General features: G+C 37.1%; 1 protein-coding gene across 5 annotated transcripts in view; it reads right to left on the bottom strand.

The window, feature by feature from the left end:
* The window catches only part of LOC589160 (fibronectin), a 79,020-nt gene that overhangs the window by 19,656 nt on the left and 42,403 nt on the right, over window positions 1–16,961 (bottom strand). For 3 of the 5 annotated variants that reach the window (XM_030987741.1, XM_030987736.1, XM_030987739.1), the window contains exons 21-26: window positions 15,647–15,910; window positions 13,850–14,101; window positions 10,598–10,843; window positions 8,650–8,901; window positions 5,903–6,157; window positions 4,737–5,015 (exon numbers count right to left, since the gene is read on the bottom strand). In XM_030987741.1, coding sequence (XP_030843601.1) covers window positions 4,737–5,015; window positions 5,903–6,157; window positions 8,650–8,901; window positions 10,598–10,843; window positions 13,850–14,101; window positions 15,647–15,910 — 1,548 coding nt within the window. The remainder of the gene's footprint in view (window positions 1–4,736; window positions 5,016–5,902; window positions 6,158–8,649; window positions 8,902–10,597; window positions 10,844–13,849; window positions 14,102–15,646; window positions 15,911–16,961) is intronic. The other 2 variants (XM_030987738.1, XM_030987740.1) reach the window with 2 other exon arrangements.

The raw sequence follows: 16,961 nt of genomic DNA, 5'->3' as shown, positions 1-16,961 counted from the left end.
TTAAAGGAAAGGTCAACTGTAAGAAAAAGCCATCCTGTTAAATTCTGAATCTGAAAGACGATAGAAAGTTAGATCATAAACTGTACATTAATAAATAAGACCCATCACACCAAAAAACACCATAGAGTCACAGATTTTAAAGACCATTTCTTAAACTGAAGAGATTCTTAGCTTTACAATGACATAAAACTCATCAGAATTGAAGGGTAAAACGAGAATAATAGCAATGCAGACATTTACAATGCCCAACAAATCTGTCCAGATGGTGCTCATGGCCCTTATAATAATCAGACTAAATGTAATAACAAAAATACGCTGAAAGTGCTTAAATAGAACGAACAAAAGATACTTAGGGGAAAACACTTGTCATTCTGTAGAGGTGTCGTGGTCGAGTTGATATGTCACCGGGCTGTGGATCACAATTCCCGCGCTGCACTAGTGTCCTTTAGCAAAACATTAATCTACATTTACCGCACTTGTTCCAGGTGAGTTACATGGGTACCTTGCAGGAATTAATTCCTTGAAATAATAATAATAATAATAATAGTGGCTATTTGTATAGCGCACAGGTCCACCTTTCGGTGCTCATGGCGCTTAGAGAAAAGGACATGTAACAGACATAAGAAAGAAAAACAACAATAAACCGAAAAACAAAAATCGAAATTCTCCTAGACATGGTAAATTAAAATATTACAATATTTACAACGAAAGAAACAAATAAGTTTTCAGTTGTAATTTGAATGTTTCTTTTGATGACAGTTGGCGTATTTGTAGAGGGAGCTTATTCCAAAGTTTTGGACCCATTGCGGAGAAAGCCCGATCGCCCCAAGCAAGTTTTATTCTGGGTGTATTAAGTAATAGTGTGTCTGATGAGGAGCGAAGACTTCGTGTGGGGTTGTATTTTGAAACAGAGTTGTTCAGGTATGTAGGGGAAGAAAGAGAGTAAACTGAATGATGAACAAGTAACATAATTTTAAAAATAATCCTTTTGTCAACTGGCAACCAATGGAGAGAACGGAGAATTGGTGATATTGAATCAGATTTCTTAGTGAATGTTAATAGGCGGGCTGCAGAATTTTGAAGTCGTTGAAGTTTTGTGACATCTTTTTTTGGAAGGTTACAGAACAAAGAATTTGCAAAATCTAAACGAGAAGAAATTAAAGCATGAATCAAAATCTCAGCCGCAGGTTTAGATAAACACTTTCTTATGAAACTTAGATTACGTAATTGGTACCTTACACTCTGTTGGACATGTGTTATATGATTACGAAAGGACATTTCCTGATCAAATATTACACCTAAATTACGAGCTGTTTTTGATGGAGTGATACATGTTTTTCCAATATGGAGATGACACGATTGATGGTCAACCTTCCGTAACATGTGCTTGGAACCTAATAATAAAAACTCAGATTTATCATCGTTCAGCTTAAGGCCATTAGATATTAACCAGGATTTGAGTTCTTCAAGACATGTTTCAAGTTTTGAAATAGCTGATGACAGTGAAGACATTGTAGGTTTAAAAGAAAGATAAATTTGGATGTCATCTGCGTAACAATGGTAACTAATACAGTGTTTGTGAAATATCTGGCTGATTGGTTGCATATAAAGAGAAAAAAGCAGTGGTCCTCCTATCGAACCCTGGGGTACACCATACTTCATAGTCGTTTTACCAGAGGTAGAATTACCGATTTTTACATACTGAGATCGTTCAGAGAGGTATGATATAAACCAATTGAGGACGGTACCCTTGATACCTAATGATTTCAACCTTCGAGTCAGGATAGAGTAATCTACTGTATCGAAAGCTGAGCTCATATCTAACATAATAAGAGCAGTAATATTTCCGCAATCCAGTTCTCTAAAGATAGTATCAGTTAAGTTGACAAGTAGTGTTTCCACACTATGACCAGGCCTGTAGGCAGATTGACATGGGTCAAACAATTCATTATCTCGTAAATATGCAGTCAGTTGTGAGAAAACAACCCGTTCCAGCAGTTTACTCAAAAAAGATAAGTTTGAGATTGGGCGGTAATTTTTGAGGCACTCCTGATCTAAGCCCGATTTTTTCAAGGTTGGATGGATGACAGCTGTCTTACAAACCTGTGGGACAATACTTGAACTAAGGCTAGCATTAATAATGCTTGTGATGACAGGTGCCAATACTGTGCTACACTTCTTAACCAAATCTGTTGGGATTGGATCAAGCTCACATGATTTGTTTGGTGAGTTCTTGATAAATGTTTCCATCTCACTGATAGTGACCAACCGAAACTCACTTAACTCTGATTTGACTTCACAAACAGTGTCATCAGTGTCATCTAACTGTACAACATGAGTTTGGAAGCACTGTCGGATTGTTAGAATTTTGTCTACAAAATATTGATTAAAACGATTGGCAAGCTTCAACCAATCACCATGAGTGAGATGTTCTGGTAAAGGAGATGGTTGTTTTCTGTGTAGTAAATTATTAGCAACTTTATACAGTTTCTTTGTGTCTTTCCCACAATCCTCAACTTTTTTTGAGTGATAATTTGACTGAGCAATCTTAATCAAGGCTTTTACATGTTGTTTTTGGGTACGATACATCTGCCTGTGAATCTCCAGTTTGGTGGACCTTGATCTTCTCTCTAATTGTCTACGAAGCAGTTTTGCTTGAGCTATTTCTTGGTTATACCATTCAGTATTGGGGTGAATTGTGACACGGAGCTGCTTCTCTGGTGCCAACGTATCAAGTGCCGATGTGAGTAAGGTATTATACAAATTAACTTCTTCATCTACACTATTTGCATGAGAACCGGTTGATATACATGTAAGAGACTTTACATGAGTGTCATCTAAAAACTGTTTTGGGTCTACAGATTTCAAGTTCCGTGTTGTAACAAACTTTTTCTTATTATATCGTTTTGGAATGGTCAATTCACACATTACTGCTGCGTGGTCAGATATACCTTCCTTAACACCAATATTAATAAGTTGTACAGTATTATCCTTATGGGTTATGAGCAAATCTAATACATGACCACGATTATGGGTTGGCTCATTTATATGTTGAGCCAGATTATAGGCCGATAATAGTTCGGAGAAGGACTTCGAACTTGTAGTTGATGTGTCCATGGGTATGTTGAAGTCCCCTGTGATGAGCAAGTCGGAAGAGCATAAAAGCTGCCCATCTAGAACATTGGAGAACTCTTCCAAGAAAGTCTTTAGCTGTGTTAGACTTGGTGGACGATAAACAACAATCAAATGTAACATTTTATGTTTATGGTTCATGGTCATCTGGATCATTTCAAATGATGTTATATTTGGGGAGTCCAGGATTCTGACATCAAGTTGACTTTTGAACAGCACTGCTACTCCCCCTCCTCGTCTGTCAGTTCTGGGTATGTGCTTGAAAGTGAAGCCAGGTGGTGTCAGTTGGCCGATCGGAGCAGCATCGTCGGGTGATAGCCAGGTTTCGCAAATAGCAACAATGTTAGAGCGCCGTAATGGCAGCCATGCCTAAAGCCTAGGTAATAATTTCCAAAGCTCTTTGGGAGCGCATAGAGACGTTAAAATGTGATATGCACTATACAAAAACCTAAAATATTATAATTATTATTAAATGTGTTTTTCTCTGAAAGTGATCTACAGTTTTAAAATTTTTCACTGATTTTGGAAATCTGTTCCCCAACAGGGAACTGCAGAGACAATCACTCCCCGTTATTGTTAAGTTTTGGCTTTTGAAGGTTGATAAGAGAAGAGATGTTTTGTGGTTAGGCTTAACCCTTACTGTACTGGGCTATTTTGAGTACCCTCTGACTGGGGGGGGGGGGGGGGGGGGGCCTATGATCTTGACCGTCGAATGTCCGACGAACACAAAAATTTGCATATTTGTAGATATTTACGTAAGGAACAAGATGGCATAATTAGTTTTTTCCTAATATGCAAATTTTTGTCGTTATAGCCTAATTAATTATGCAAAATGCTAATTTTATGCATATTACAGAAAACTCTACATATTTGTCCGTAGACTTGTGAAGAATCTTGAAAATGTATTGAATAAATGTTTCCTTCATCTCAAATTCATGAGGTTTCATTATTTTTATGATATTTGAAAATGCATAGGTTAATTTGCAGAAATTATGAATAAGCAAATTACGCATTCATGAATATCAAATCTGGAACTATATTTAGGGAACTAGAATCATTACTAAAATTGTCAGACTCCACTTTTTGAATGTTGAAACTCATTATTCTTATGAAACTTCTTTTCTAACACAAAATAGTTATTTGATGTTATTAATAATGATAATTTATGCAAATTTGATGCGATTTTCAACTATTTATTTTCTTATGTATTTTATTGTTTTTTATTTCTTATTATATCTATTGTTTTATTTCTAATGTATTCTTTTGTTCTGGAATACATCAAGTTACTCTGAGAAACATATAAAAGCAATTTGATATCAATTCATATCTTCACATTTCTGCTTGTACATGAATATATGCAATTATAGCACTTTTTTGATGACATGCGCATACTAATTGTTATGTAACACCTTACAGGTATATCCGATTTTGACGAAAATGGTATCAAAATGTGCGCAAGACTTGAGGGAAAAAAGTCATGAAACGACAATTCAAAATTCCAAGCGTTTGCGGCGCGATCTCCGAAAATGTCGAGGGGGGGGGGGCTTCCCAGGCCCCCCCCCCCCAGTACAGTAAGGGTTAAAGCTAACAGTGTAGTTACTCACTTGGACTGATCTTGACGGAGTTGCTTCTGGTCTGGGCTATTCCTGTACCAGCGAGCGTGGTGATATTCACCTCAACACCTGATCCGTCCATCAAACCCATGATCGTTCTCTCCAACTGCAAAGAGTTCCTGTCGAACACATTAATAGGACTGTACGGACCACTGCCATCGTCGTACATGATCTCGTAACCGAAGAGCTGGCTTTCAGGTCGAGACCACTGCAGGGTGACAGAGTCTTCGGTGACCCAAGTAAAGACGACGCACACCGGCTCAAGAGGTACTGTAAAGGATAATATAATAATAATAAAGACAATAATAATAACAATCACATTGATGATGATCTACAGCACTTGTATGACACCATTTATCTGTTTCAAACATTCAAAGGCTTCTGTTCTTCCAATAGTCATGGACTACACGTTTGCTTGAATAATTCTTACAATAAGTCTTACAGATGAACATGTACATGTACATAGAATCAAAGGTACACATGTAAATGTATATTGCTTTAACTAGAATAGCAAACTATAAGGAATCCTCCTGCAAATGTCATTCATGTGATAATACCCTGCTAAACACATTTATGTGTGTGTGGCATAATTGGTAGACGTGGAACAACGCCCCATGCGCATCGATCTGGTATTAAAGGGTTAAAGAAAAGGGCTGTGTACAGTTGTGGTAATTAAGCCCTCAAAAACCTTTCGTCAAATTTCTTTGATTTTAGATGATTAAATAGCAAGATACTAGCAATACTGTGAATTTTTCCTCCTCGAGTGAAATAGAAATATAGAAAAAAAATGAAATACCATCCTGGTATGTAAATTCTCACAACAGTAGCCTGCACTACTCGCATGTAAAGCCTACGAGGACTGAGTGTATATGCTACAGTCAACACATACACACTGTCTCTAAGCCAAATGCTTGGATTAATGTGCCAAGGACCTTTGGGGGGGGGGGGAGGGAAGGGTCGATCCTATTGTAAGGGTTTGTATAGCCGTTATCTATCCATTCCTTGTTGATATTTACACTACAATTCACCTGAAATCATGGATATAATACCAATCATCTTGTATATACATGTACATGTATGCTTTGATACAAGGAGAATTAAATTTCTTTTTTGATACAAACATGCTAATTATACATGAGCTTTAATAACTGACTTACATGTGAACTGTCGAAGAGAGAGAACTTCTCCAGCGCACTGCAACCCAATTTTGATGATGTACTCCTCTCCCGGCATAAGTCCTGAGAAGCTGGCCTTGCGGGAACTTCTGATGACTCCTGAGAACAGCTCGGTGTTGTTGCTTGCCAGGGTGAGGTTGACAATGTAGTCAGTGATTCCTGCTATCTCGATCCACGTGATTGAGATGGATGTCGAGGTCAAATCTTCCACGTCAATAGTCCCAGGTTCCCTTGGGTCTGTGGGTGCATGTTTGGATCACATGATATAAATATGCATGCTCAGGCATTCAATATAACAAAATGTATGAACCAACAAATTCAGAATTTCCTGGAAGATGTTATATTTCATTAGGCCGCAGACCGAGGCTGAAATATAATGGCGCTGACCCCAAAACTGTACAATCTGCAGCTAGATCCCCTCTGCATGTCATCCGCAGAATACGCTTGCCCAGTTTGGAGCAGATCAGCCCATGTGAAAAGGCTAATTGATACTCCATTCAATAACACATATCGAAAGCTACCAGGCTGCCTGAAACAGCCAAAAGTTGAGGATATATATATCACCTCGCTGGCATCGGATCTCCAAACCAAGGACGTTCTAACACCTGCCTAAAGAAATTGATGAAGCAGGCGACAGATGACAGACACATGTTATATGGCTACCTGCCACCCCACAGACGCCATGTATCCCGACACAGCTTCCTCAATTCTGTCCCACCACCTGAGTGGATTCCTCCACCACCAGTCAAGCCCATACTCATCAAAGGACTAAACCTGAAGTGGCCAGAGTGGAAATGCCTAAATCGAATGCGGACGAGAATGGGGTGGTGTAAGGTCAATATGGAAAGATGGGGCTATGCCCATGAAGAAGATACTCTCTGCGACTGTGGAGAGACTCAGACGATGGGCCACATCTTGAAGTGGGGCGGAACGGGTTGCACAGATGAAAACCTGGCCCTTGTTAATGAGACGGCCATCGCAGCCATTGGGTGATGGAAGAACTTAATTTAATTTAATTTAATTCAATTAAGGAACTGTACATTAATCTTGATCTAAGGAGACACGAACGAACGAACGACGTACAGGTATACAGAGAACTAGATACCAACTACGGTATTGCTATAGAGAACGGCATTAAACATTGAGGTGATCGTCAAAACCGAGCTGAACACACGTTCTCTACAGGGTAGACATCATGGCGCATGCGCAGATCGTCAGAATGACGCAATGTTGCAATTTACTATGTAGATGTGACAATCGAAGAGTCCTTAATGTATGCTCTCACCACTCTCTTCAAAAGATTCATCTGTAAAGGAAAGGTCAACTGTAAGAAAAAGCCATCATGTTAAATTCTGAATCTGAAAGACGATAGAAGGTTAGATACATAAACTGTACATTAATAAATAAGACCCATCACGCCAAAAAACACCATAGAGTCACAGATATGATTTTTAAGACCATTTCTAAAACAGAAGAGATTCTTAGCTTTACAATGACATAAAACTCATCAGAAGTGAAGGGGAAAAGGAGATTGAAGAATATCCTATTCCCTAGAGATGTTAGTTTTATTTAGAGGAAAAGAGGCATTTAAAATTTGGAATTTATTAAAGCCCTCTCACTCACAAGGCTTTGTACTAGAAGATCAAAAGAAGGATTAGAATTCAATAATAGAATTTTCTGTGAAAACATTATCAAATTAAGCACATCCTGTTCAATATCAAATTAAGCACATCCTGTTCAATATCAAATCGAAGTACCTACTTATATTACTATAGACTGTATTTTTGAATAATGGTAATGTACATATACATCAAAATAAACAAACGTACAAAACGTTAAGAAAGGAGATTAATAAAATGAATTCCAGACCACACGAACAAGATATACAACAAATTGATATGTTGTCGGTGGTGTTTCTTAATTTGACATTTCATACCTGAAGATGAATGTATACTTTTACATGAAAAATACCACACAAATGAACAAATTACATCTTTATAGCTCTCTAACCTAGAAGTCAGGCCATCAATCAGACACAAATTCTGAAAACAGAGAACAGGCAAATACTTCCAAAACGACAAAGAAGAGCCTTCATCGTGCAATGCGAAGCAGTGTGTACAAAAGGCATTGGGGAAGTCTGGCAAATTAAGTCACCCTGTTGTTAATAGGATATTTTTTAAAGAAAAATAGTGTGGCTCAATTAACTTCAAAATCCTTGAATGGTTAGTTGGACTGTAGATAACAAGGTTTGGAGTTTGAGTCCCACTCCGATAATAGTGTAATAGTGGGAAAGCAAGATCTACATGAACATTGCCACTCTCCAACCAGGTGAAGTATAAAATGGGTACCTGGTAGGATTTAATTTACTCCTTGAATGTTTAAGGCGCCTTAGGTCAGCTGGGATAAATCTATTGTAATGATAGTACTAAATGCAGCTATTGTTATCATTATCAAGATAACATTTAAATGGCAACTATTTGAAATAATTGATTTTATCCACAGCATTGTTTCCCAAAAATAAATACAAGTATCAAGAGGAGGTTCACTTTACCAGATTTCCCCCTTGCCATTCGAACATGATGCCTCATATTGAGCGATGAGGGCTGTACCTTCCTGCACACTATTCACTGTTTTTGAAGAGTTTACCTATTCTTGGTTTTCCAAAGTTGTGTCTGCCTGACCACACAATTTTTTGGTAGTTTGAACGTGGCGCTGGGCCACAAACTCACCTATGATGACATTCAGTGTTGAAGGCTCACTAGACCAAGGTCCGGCATAGGTGTAGATTGAGGCTAGGAACTCTTTATTTGTGTTGACCTGTATGGTAATCTCCTTCTCATCGAGAGATGAAGTGAAACTGTTGATTGGTGGTGCGATAGCCAGACCATATCCCTCAAAGTCTGAGGATGGGCCACTCCAAACAAAAGTGACGTTGTTGTCAATAATTTCCTTCACTTCAAAGAACAAGACTGGTTCTGGTACTGCAGGTAAAGAATTTGAAATTAACTTTATAGAAATGATTGCTAGCTATAACAATGCTGTCACAATGACAATCATAACGCAATATAAAGCACAATTTGAGCTCAAGCCCATTTTCACTTGGAGGTGATTTTTTAGCTGCTTTCCAAGAAACTGTACTGCATTCCTATGCCAATAAATCAATAGAGCTGTTGCTATAATAATCACACTGAAGATAACTTTTCCTAGTTCTGGTACAGTAATATTCCAATAAATTACTAATATCTAATAAAAATTAACCCTATGTTATGGGGGGGGGGGGTAGTTATTTAGCGACTACTCCGGAACCACGGCAGATATAAAGTTTTCCTTCCATGACTTTTTTCTTCCGAGTCTTCCACATCTTTTAAAACAATTCTTTTGAAAATCAGACGTATAGTTACAAAGTCATGTGACCTTTTGTCTTTGCATGTCAGCCCGAAAATCGCTCATTTTTGTGATTTGTGTACAAAACATATGGAAATAGCATTTTTCCTAAAAAGAGATAAAACATTGGTTATTTGGTCTCGTTTAAAGTTTAGGTGTTTGTTTTGGGGTCAAATAATTGAATTGTAGTTAGAAATGAAATAAAATAACAAAAACAATAAAATACATAAGTTAACAAAACAATGAAATACATAAGAAATTATCAAAACAAGAGATAACATAAAGAATAATCTGGCTCTTACTTTAATTTTGTCGTAGTATTATTCTAAATGGTCTAATGAATATATGAAGTGAAAAAGAAAGCTTAAAGAGAAGGTTGAGTTCTGGGAAGAGATGAAAAATAATTTGTGAGAGTTATCATGATTGTTTTTATGCAAGGACGGAAGAACATCAGATAAAACATGTTCCCTGAAAAGTAAGGCTCTTCAAATGCCTTCATATTCTAAATATGGCATGTAAAAGCGTAGAAATCGGGACGGATTTTTACGTCACGTGTTCGTGTAGTCCCATATACATCCTTCTGTGCACAGTGCTCGAACTTTACCAAGACTCGGCCAAATTTCTTATCATTTTGATGATTCCAGAACCTTGCAATACACACAAATACTTATATGCTAGATGGTCAACCTTTTCTGATCGATTCCACACCGTTTCTTTCACAATGCAATCGCATGACCAGAACTGAACTGTATTTTATACACTTTACTTTACATGCATGCAAATTCTTGCGGCAATCGGCTGTGAAACGGCCGAGATCTTAGGGGGGGTCAAATTGACCCCTCCTCCCCCAGTAAAAACCTGATCTGAAATAGCCCAGTTAAAATAGGGTTAAGTCACTATTGTAAGCCCATTCAATCAAAAGTATTAGGTCTTTTTTCTTTTCTTGGTTCCATATCAAATTAAAGAAGATGGATGTGACTACGTCTCTCAAATATCTCAGTCTATAAGTACAGCATGGTCATTGACCAATTCTCCTAAGAACTTTTACATCTGACTTCAGCAACTAAAAAATCTTTTCAATTAAAAAAACAAATATTATTCTGATTATTTCAGGTTAAAATAGGTGCAATGGTTCTCAAATTATGGTGGTAACAGAAAGCAGGATGAAAGGAAAAACAGACAGACGACCTAAAATCATAATGCCATCTTAAATTCCTTGATGCGCTACTCATGGTAATTTTAAAAAAATGACTCTACATCAAGAGCCAAGATTTAATTTCACAATTTACTCACATGTATAAATAGCGGTAGTATCTACATTATCTAATTCAGTCATCCCCGTCTTCCTGACCAAAAGAGTAGGGGAATACTCGGTACCAGCCTTTAAACCAGTCAGTACATATGAAGTCTCAAGAGTGAAGAATAACCTGTCGTCGAGTTGAATGGCATATGTGTCTGTGTCAGGAATCACTTCCCAGACAAGTCCAATAGAATCGGTTGTTACCTCATCTGAATAAAGTTGATCCATTCTTAGAGGATCTGTAGGAATATTGATGAGATGATTGAGAACTGATCAATATTCAAATAATGTTGAATGGCCTTGGGGAGGATACAAAGGCATATCGCATTAGCTGGCAAGCATATTTTACGAGTCTGCGAGATGAGTGAAATATTTTCAAAACCAGTGCAATATAATGCTGAAACCTTGAGGAAGATATAAAGGCATATTCTACGACATTAGGAAAATTGTCAGTTTCAATGAAACAGCACGTCAATCACTTCTCACTACATGAGGGCTCAATTATAGATGCAGTTATGCTGCAAGCTAAAGACCTTTGGTTTTTCTCACATACCAGTGTTTTCTCAGAAATTGCCAGGCAACTACCCATGAGCAACCCCCAAAACCCACCTGTGATATGAATTCATATAAAACTTGAACAATATTTGCTGTATAAATAGGCCTTATGTTAACCCTAATCAGGCCTGAAAATCGGACCTACTGTTACAAAGTCACATGACCCTTTTGTCTTTGTATGTCAGCCCGAAAATTGCTCATTTTCGTGATCTGTGTACCAAACATATCATTTTTCCCCAAAAGAGATACCGGTAAAACATTGGTTATTTGGTGTTTTTTAAAATCCTTCAAACATCACTAAATTTAAGTTATCAAAAACATACTCCGAAATCGAACTTAGGATGTGTTGTGATACCATGTACCTTCATATCAAATTTGATTAAAATCTGTCAAACATTACTAAAGTTATCGAACAGAAACCAGATTTGTTACGGACGGACAGAAGGACAGACGGCAGCGTTACTATATACCCTCCGACTTCGTTGCTGAGTGGATAATAAAACAGAAACCATAAAATATCTAAGATTAAAAAACAAAGAAATACATAAGAAATTATCAAAATACATAACATAATGAATAACCTGGCTCTTCCCAATCTTTTTTGTTGTATTATTATTCCAAATGGATATATGTAGTGCAAACAAATTTCCGATTATGAAGAATATATGATTTTGGGGTAAAAAAAAAGAAATTATGACCTTATTTGCATAAATAACCATAAATATATACAAATGATTGAATTTGTCAAAAAATTGAAATTACCATAGTATTCTACACACTTCACTTGACATGCATGCAAACTTTGGCGGCGATCAGCCTTAGATCTTGAAGTGGGGGCATAATGCCCCCCCCCCCCCTTCGGTCGTAGAAAGACCTCAAATACCCAGCTTACATTCCAGAAGATCCTGATGAGAACAGGGATTAAGAGGCAGCGGCCAATTCAAACCTTGTTTTCAGACCTTGTAACAAGTTCTGCTTGACAAACTTTAAATAATTTCTTTATTTTTCCAAACAAACAGATGAAAAGTAGAAAGAGAAATTTTTCTTGTTTTAGTTCATCTTTTCAAATGCTATAGAGTAATAATGTATGATAATCCCCACAGAGACACGTAAAACTAGGATCAGATGCAGTTTCAAAATCTCTGTTTGAAAGACAAAGTGGGGTGAAATGCAGTCTCTAGATCGGAGCATTTCTTTTTCAGAAAATTGGTTTTCCTGCATCAATTTTGTTTGTTCAATGTTCTTTTTGCAGGTCTCTGTAACAAGACTGAGAAGATGAAAGCAGAAAATATGAAAAATATGATAGTCTAGTAATAATGACTGCTATGAGAGACATAGTTGTTTTTATACGCTTAAGTGTCAATCAATGCTTCTAGCAATCGGAGTACAAATGTAGAAACTATCATAGTTTTGTATAATTCTTTGCCAAATTTTCATGATGCAATATTCATTTTGGGACTATACTTCAAGAGAAAACTAGATGGAACTTCGACTGCGCGCAGTCGAAAATGATGCCTCCGTCATAGAGCAATTTTACAAACCAAAACAGAAGAAATTTTTCAAATTCAAGTTCAATTGTAATCCATTAACAGGTTCTCAGAATATCGTGATTACAAGCAATTTCTCATATACATATATGACCCTTTTATCTTTGACCTCATGACCCTAAAATCTACTCAGTTCATTGGCTCTGCAAGATGTCCTGAGTTAAATAGTAATCCATCTGTCAGTTCTAATGAGAATTCGTTGACAAGCTATTTTTGCATACATAATGAGCCCATGACCTTTGACCTTTAACCTTATGAACCAAGAATCTAATCAGTTCATTGGCTCTGCAAGATACATAAATGATCTAAGTTTGACAGGAATCCATCAATCTGTTCTAATGATAATACGATCACAAGCTATTCTTGCATACATAATGATCCCTGTGACCTTTGACCTCGTGACCCCAAAATCTAATCAGTTCATCGGCTCTGCAAGTAACATACATGACCTAAGTTTGGCAGGAATCCATCAATCGGTTCTTGAGATAACGCGGTCACAAGCTGTTTTTGCATACATAATGAGCCCTGTGACCTTTGACCTTTGACCTCGTGACCCCAAAATCTAATCAGTTCATCGGCTCTGCAAGATACATACATGACCAAAGTTTAGCAGGAATCCATCAATTGATTCTTCAGATAACGCAATCACGAGAACGGGACGTACGTACGTACATGTACGTTCAGACGTACGGACGGACGGACAACCCAAAAACATAATTACCTCCGGCTACTTCGTAACGGAGGCATAAAAAATAAGCTGGTCTTTGCTATGACCCTCCCAACCCGACGGCTCCTGGTACATTCATTTCAGCGCTTCGCTTAGAGACGGAATGTGGGTAGACTGTAAGATATTTACACAGGTTTTACACACATGTAGTGCGTGCAGGACGCTGTTGTTAGAAATTACATCCTAGGATGTTATCTTCTACCGCTCATTTGTTTAATATTTCACTTGATGAGGAAAAACTTCACGGCAGCTTATTAAAGCTATTATCTTCCTATTTATCATCTAAAATTAAAGAAATCATCTTTAAAGGGGAAGTGTTCCTCTGGGTTTTCTGCTGCTATTGTAACCAACTTTTTATCAGGGTGGCCTTCCCCTTTAACTATATTAGAAGAAAAAGTTCTTAGCAAGATGCATACTTGTTTCAAATTCATAGTCCGCTTCTGCTTCTTCATCACCGGTCTTGAAAGTAACAGTGGCTATGTAGTCTGTGTCGGGTTCAAGCCCTGATATGTACTGAAAGATCAATGCTGCCCGGTCACCCTGGAAAGTTCTGCCTGATGGACTTATACTAATCTTGTACGTTTCATACACTCCTTCCTGTGCTGTTACGGCCATTGCAGCAATAGTTACAGAAGACATTACGTCAAGGATTAATGGCCTCTCTGGTCCTGTGGGTACAAGAAAATATGTTTGTTTGCATTTACCAAAATAGTTCAGATTCTTCTTATTTTCTAAAATAAATAGTTTTCCCTCATCCAATTGGCCACAATTAAACTTATTCTCCACTCATTCTTAGTTTAAAAAGAAGAAAAATGAAATGTTTATTACACGAACCAAAGTGAAACAAAAATTGCCAATTTGTACACAAAAATAGTTATTTTATATTTAACACTATGTTGCCAATAAAGAGACTTTATTGACTAGTTACAGTTGAATTGCTCTTAATCGAGATTGGCATAGTGTACTGCATTGGAAAGACACTCAAAATTTGTAGTGATTTTCAGCTCAAGTATAATGTATAATTCAGGGCATTTTGGATCAAATCATAATGCAAAAACGTCACTAAAAGGAGACACTGTTCTGCTATGGGTTAAAGTGTACCAATTTCCTAAATAATATTTTTTGTTTTTGTTTGATTGATTTTGTTTCTGCATTCAAAATATACAACAATTCATATTAAAAGTACAACAATTTGAGCAATAACAAATACAATGAATAAAATGTTTATAAAAGAAATTAAATAGAAAATCATGTACAATTATATCATACGATAAACATGTACGAAGCATACAAGTAAGAAAAGAAGTACAAAATATATTTCAATAAACTAGAGAGGTAATTTAGAACGCAGCAGACCAACATCGTGAGCACCATTGTGTACAGATAGAAAGTATAAAATCAACATTTCAAAAAAGCTTTCAACTGCACTCTATGGGCTAACGGATAAGAAGTATGAAGAAAATAAAGAATAACCTAAAAACTGTGCACATGGAACCAAAGTCGGGCTTGGGCTCCATGCTGGCCCTATCTTAATACTTTTCAAGTTATCGCAACAACAAGATATTTTCTGGGATTTTTCAACACTTTTCTGACCCTATGACCATTGAACTTTTCTGCCCAAAATCTAATCATTTCATCCTCGTATGTTCATTCATAATTCATCCAAGTTAGGTTTGGATTGCTTTAACGCTTTTCAAATGATTATGGTAACAAGATATTTTCTGTTTCTTTATAACATTTTTTGACCAAGTAACCTTTGGCCTTTGAAATATTTGATTCAATGAGCCATTCAAAATACTCTGCCAAAGTTTGTGCTGTGTACATGTTTTTAAAGCCTACGGAAAACTTCGATGATTGTTTTCTTTCTCACTTATCTTCTTTGAAAGGTGACTAACTTTTGTTTATAAGTGGCCCAAACATTGTAGAGCGGTGTGTGCAGCACTTTATAACCGCAAGGAATAGGCGCCATATAAAATATCTTTTGGATTGGATTACGTGTTTCTGGCCATGGTAAAAAAATTGGTGCTGTCCTTTCCTATCCCTTAAAAAATAACATTGTCAGTCTTGTCAGATGTTTTGACACAAGAAACTCTGACAATCCTTTTTACTTTGTCATGCTATAAATCTGCCCTTTATAAACTAACTGTTGCTGCCCCTCCCTATATACTCCCTGGAAAATAATCCTGGACCCACCACTGAAGCTACCGACTTACTGAGAGTATATGAAGTCTGCGCCAGCAAAGCGCTTTGTCCATCCATGTCGTGAACAGACAGAATAAAGACATATCTCTTGCCAGGTGTCAGGCTACCGATGGTCACCGAGAGGTCAGTGAGGTTGGTCAAATCACTATTGGCCATGTCGCCGTTATCTGGAATGTACACCAGGTTGAAGTAGTCAGCGCCATCAGGTCTCTGCCAAGAGACTGTCACAGCCTGGCTATCACCAGCCACGGTTGAGGTCATCACAAGATTATCAGCTGAAAGGAAATAGTATAGAAGAAGATTACATTAATTCTTAATGTGCCAAGGGGTTTTCTTGTTTCAAGATTTTACCAAAACACCCAAGAGATTCTGCTTCAAATGCCTGTACTCATAAACCATGTTTTATATAACAAAATGTGGTCTATACAAAAGTGTTTGAATGTGGTTTTGCTCAAAAACTTTTGATTCAGAGCCCTAAATAATATACCAGATTTAGGAGTACAAAAGGCACAAGATTCTGCGTACACTATCTATTTTTGTTGTATGACCACACTGCCTTCCACACCAGGAATTTAAAAAAGGAAAATATGCTTTTAAATCCTTTCATTGGCAATACGTTTTCAGATACAGATCAACATGTGATCAATTTAGCCTATACAAATTCCTGTCCTGAAAGGTGTAGGACTAATTTTTAATTTTGTATTAATTGTTATTATTCAATACCCCAACAAATTTGTTTTACCTGACATTTTCTCTTCTTCCAAAATATTAAGGTTTAAAACTTGCCCATTCTTGGGCCCATCAGCCTGTAAAACCTCAATAAGCTTTCAATAGGGACTTTTTTTAGATTTGAACGTCGACATAGGGGGCTGATACGTGTGACGTCCTTTTCAGGCACTGCCATGCAGTGCCTTAATGATGGTCCTTTTATTCTTTAATTTATGCTTTGTATATATTGTACTGTTACCCATACAAGGCATTTTAGCTGTAGAATAAAAAGTCATAGTTTGCACGCTACTCCAAATACGAAACCGGAGCAGGCAATATTTGCCATATTGCCCTCTTCCAGGTTTTCCCCGTAGACCACTGTACTAAATCAGATGGCAACATTCCACTCTTTCTTGTCAATGCGCTTTTATTAAAGTGCATATGTGCAGTATCGTGTACACGTTAAAGTGCACTCGCGGTAACAATTTAAGTCACAATGACATTTTCATATACATTTTCATCTCTGGACATGAGTAAGGGAAATACATGCATACAAGGTGAGAACATACATGTATCATGCTTATTACCAAAGTTGTTTATCATTTGTAAAAAAATGCC

Source organism: Strongylocentrotus purpuratus, unplaced genomic scaffold (genome assembly GCF_000002235.5).
Source record: "Strongylocentrotus purpuratus isolate Spur 01 unplaced genomic scaffold, Spur_5.0 spur5_scaffold_17, whole genome shotgun sequence".
Classification (NCBI taxonomy): domain Eukaryota; kingdom Metazoa; phylum Echinodermata; class Echinoidea; order Camarodonta; family Strongylocentrotidae; genus Strongylocentrotus; species Strongylocentrotus purpuratus.
This window is presented reverse-complemented; position numbering and strand designations above follow the sequence as displayed.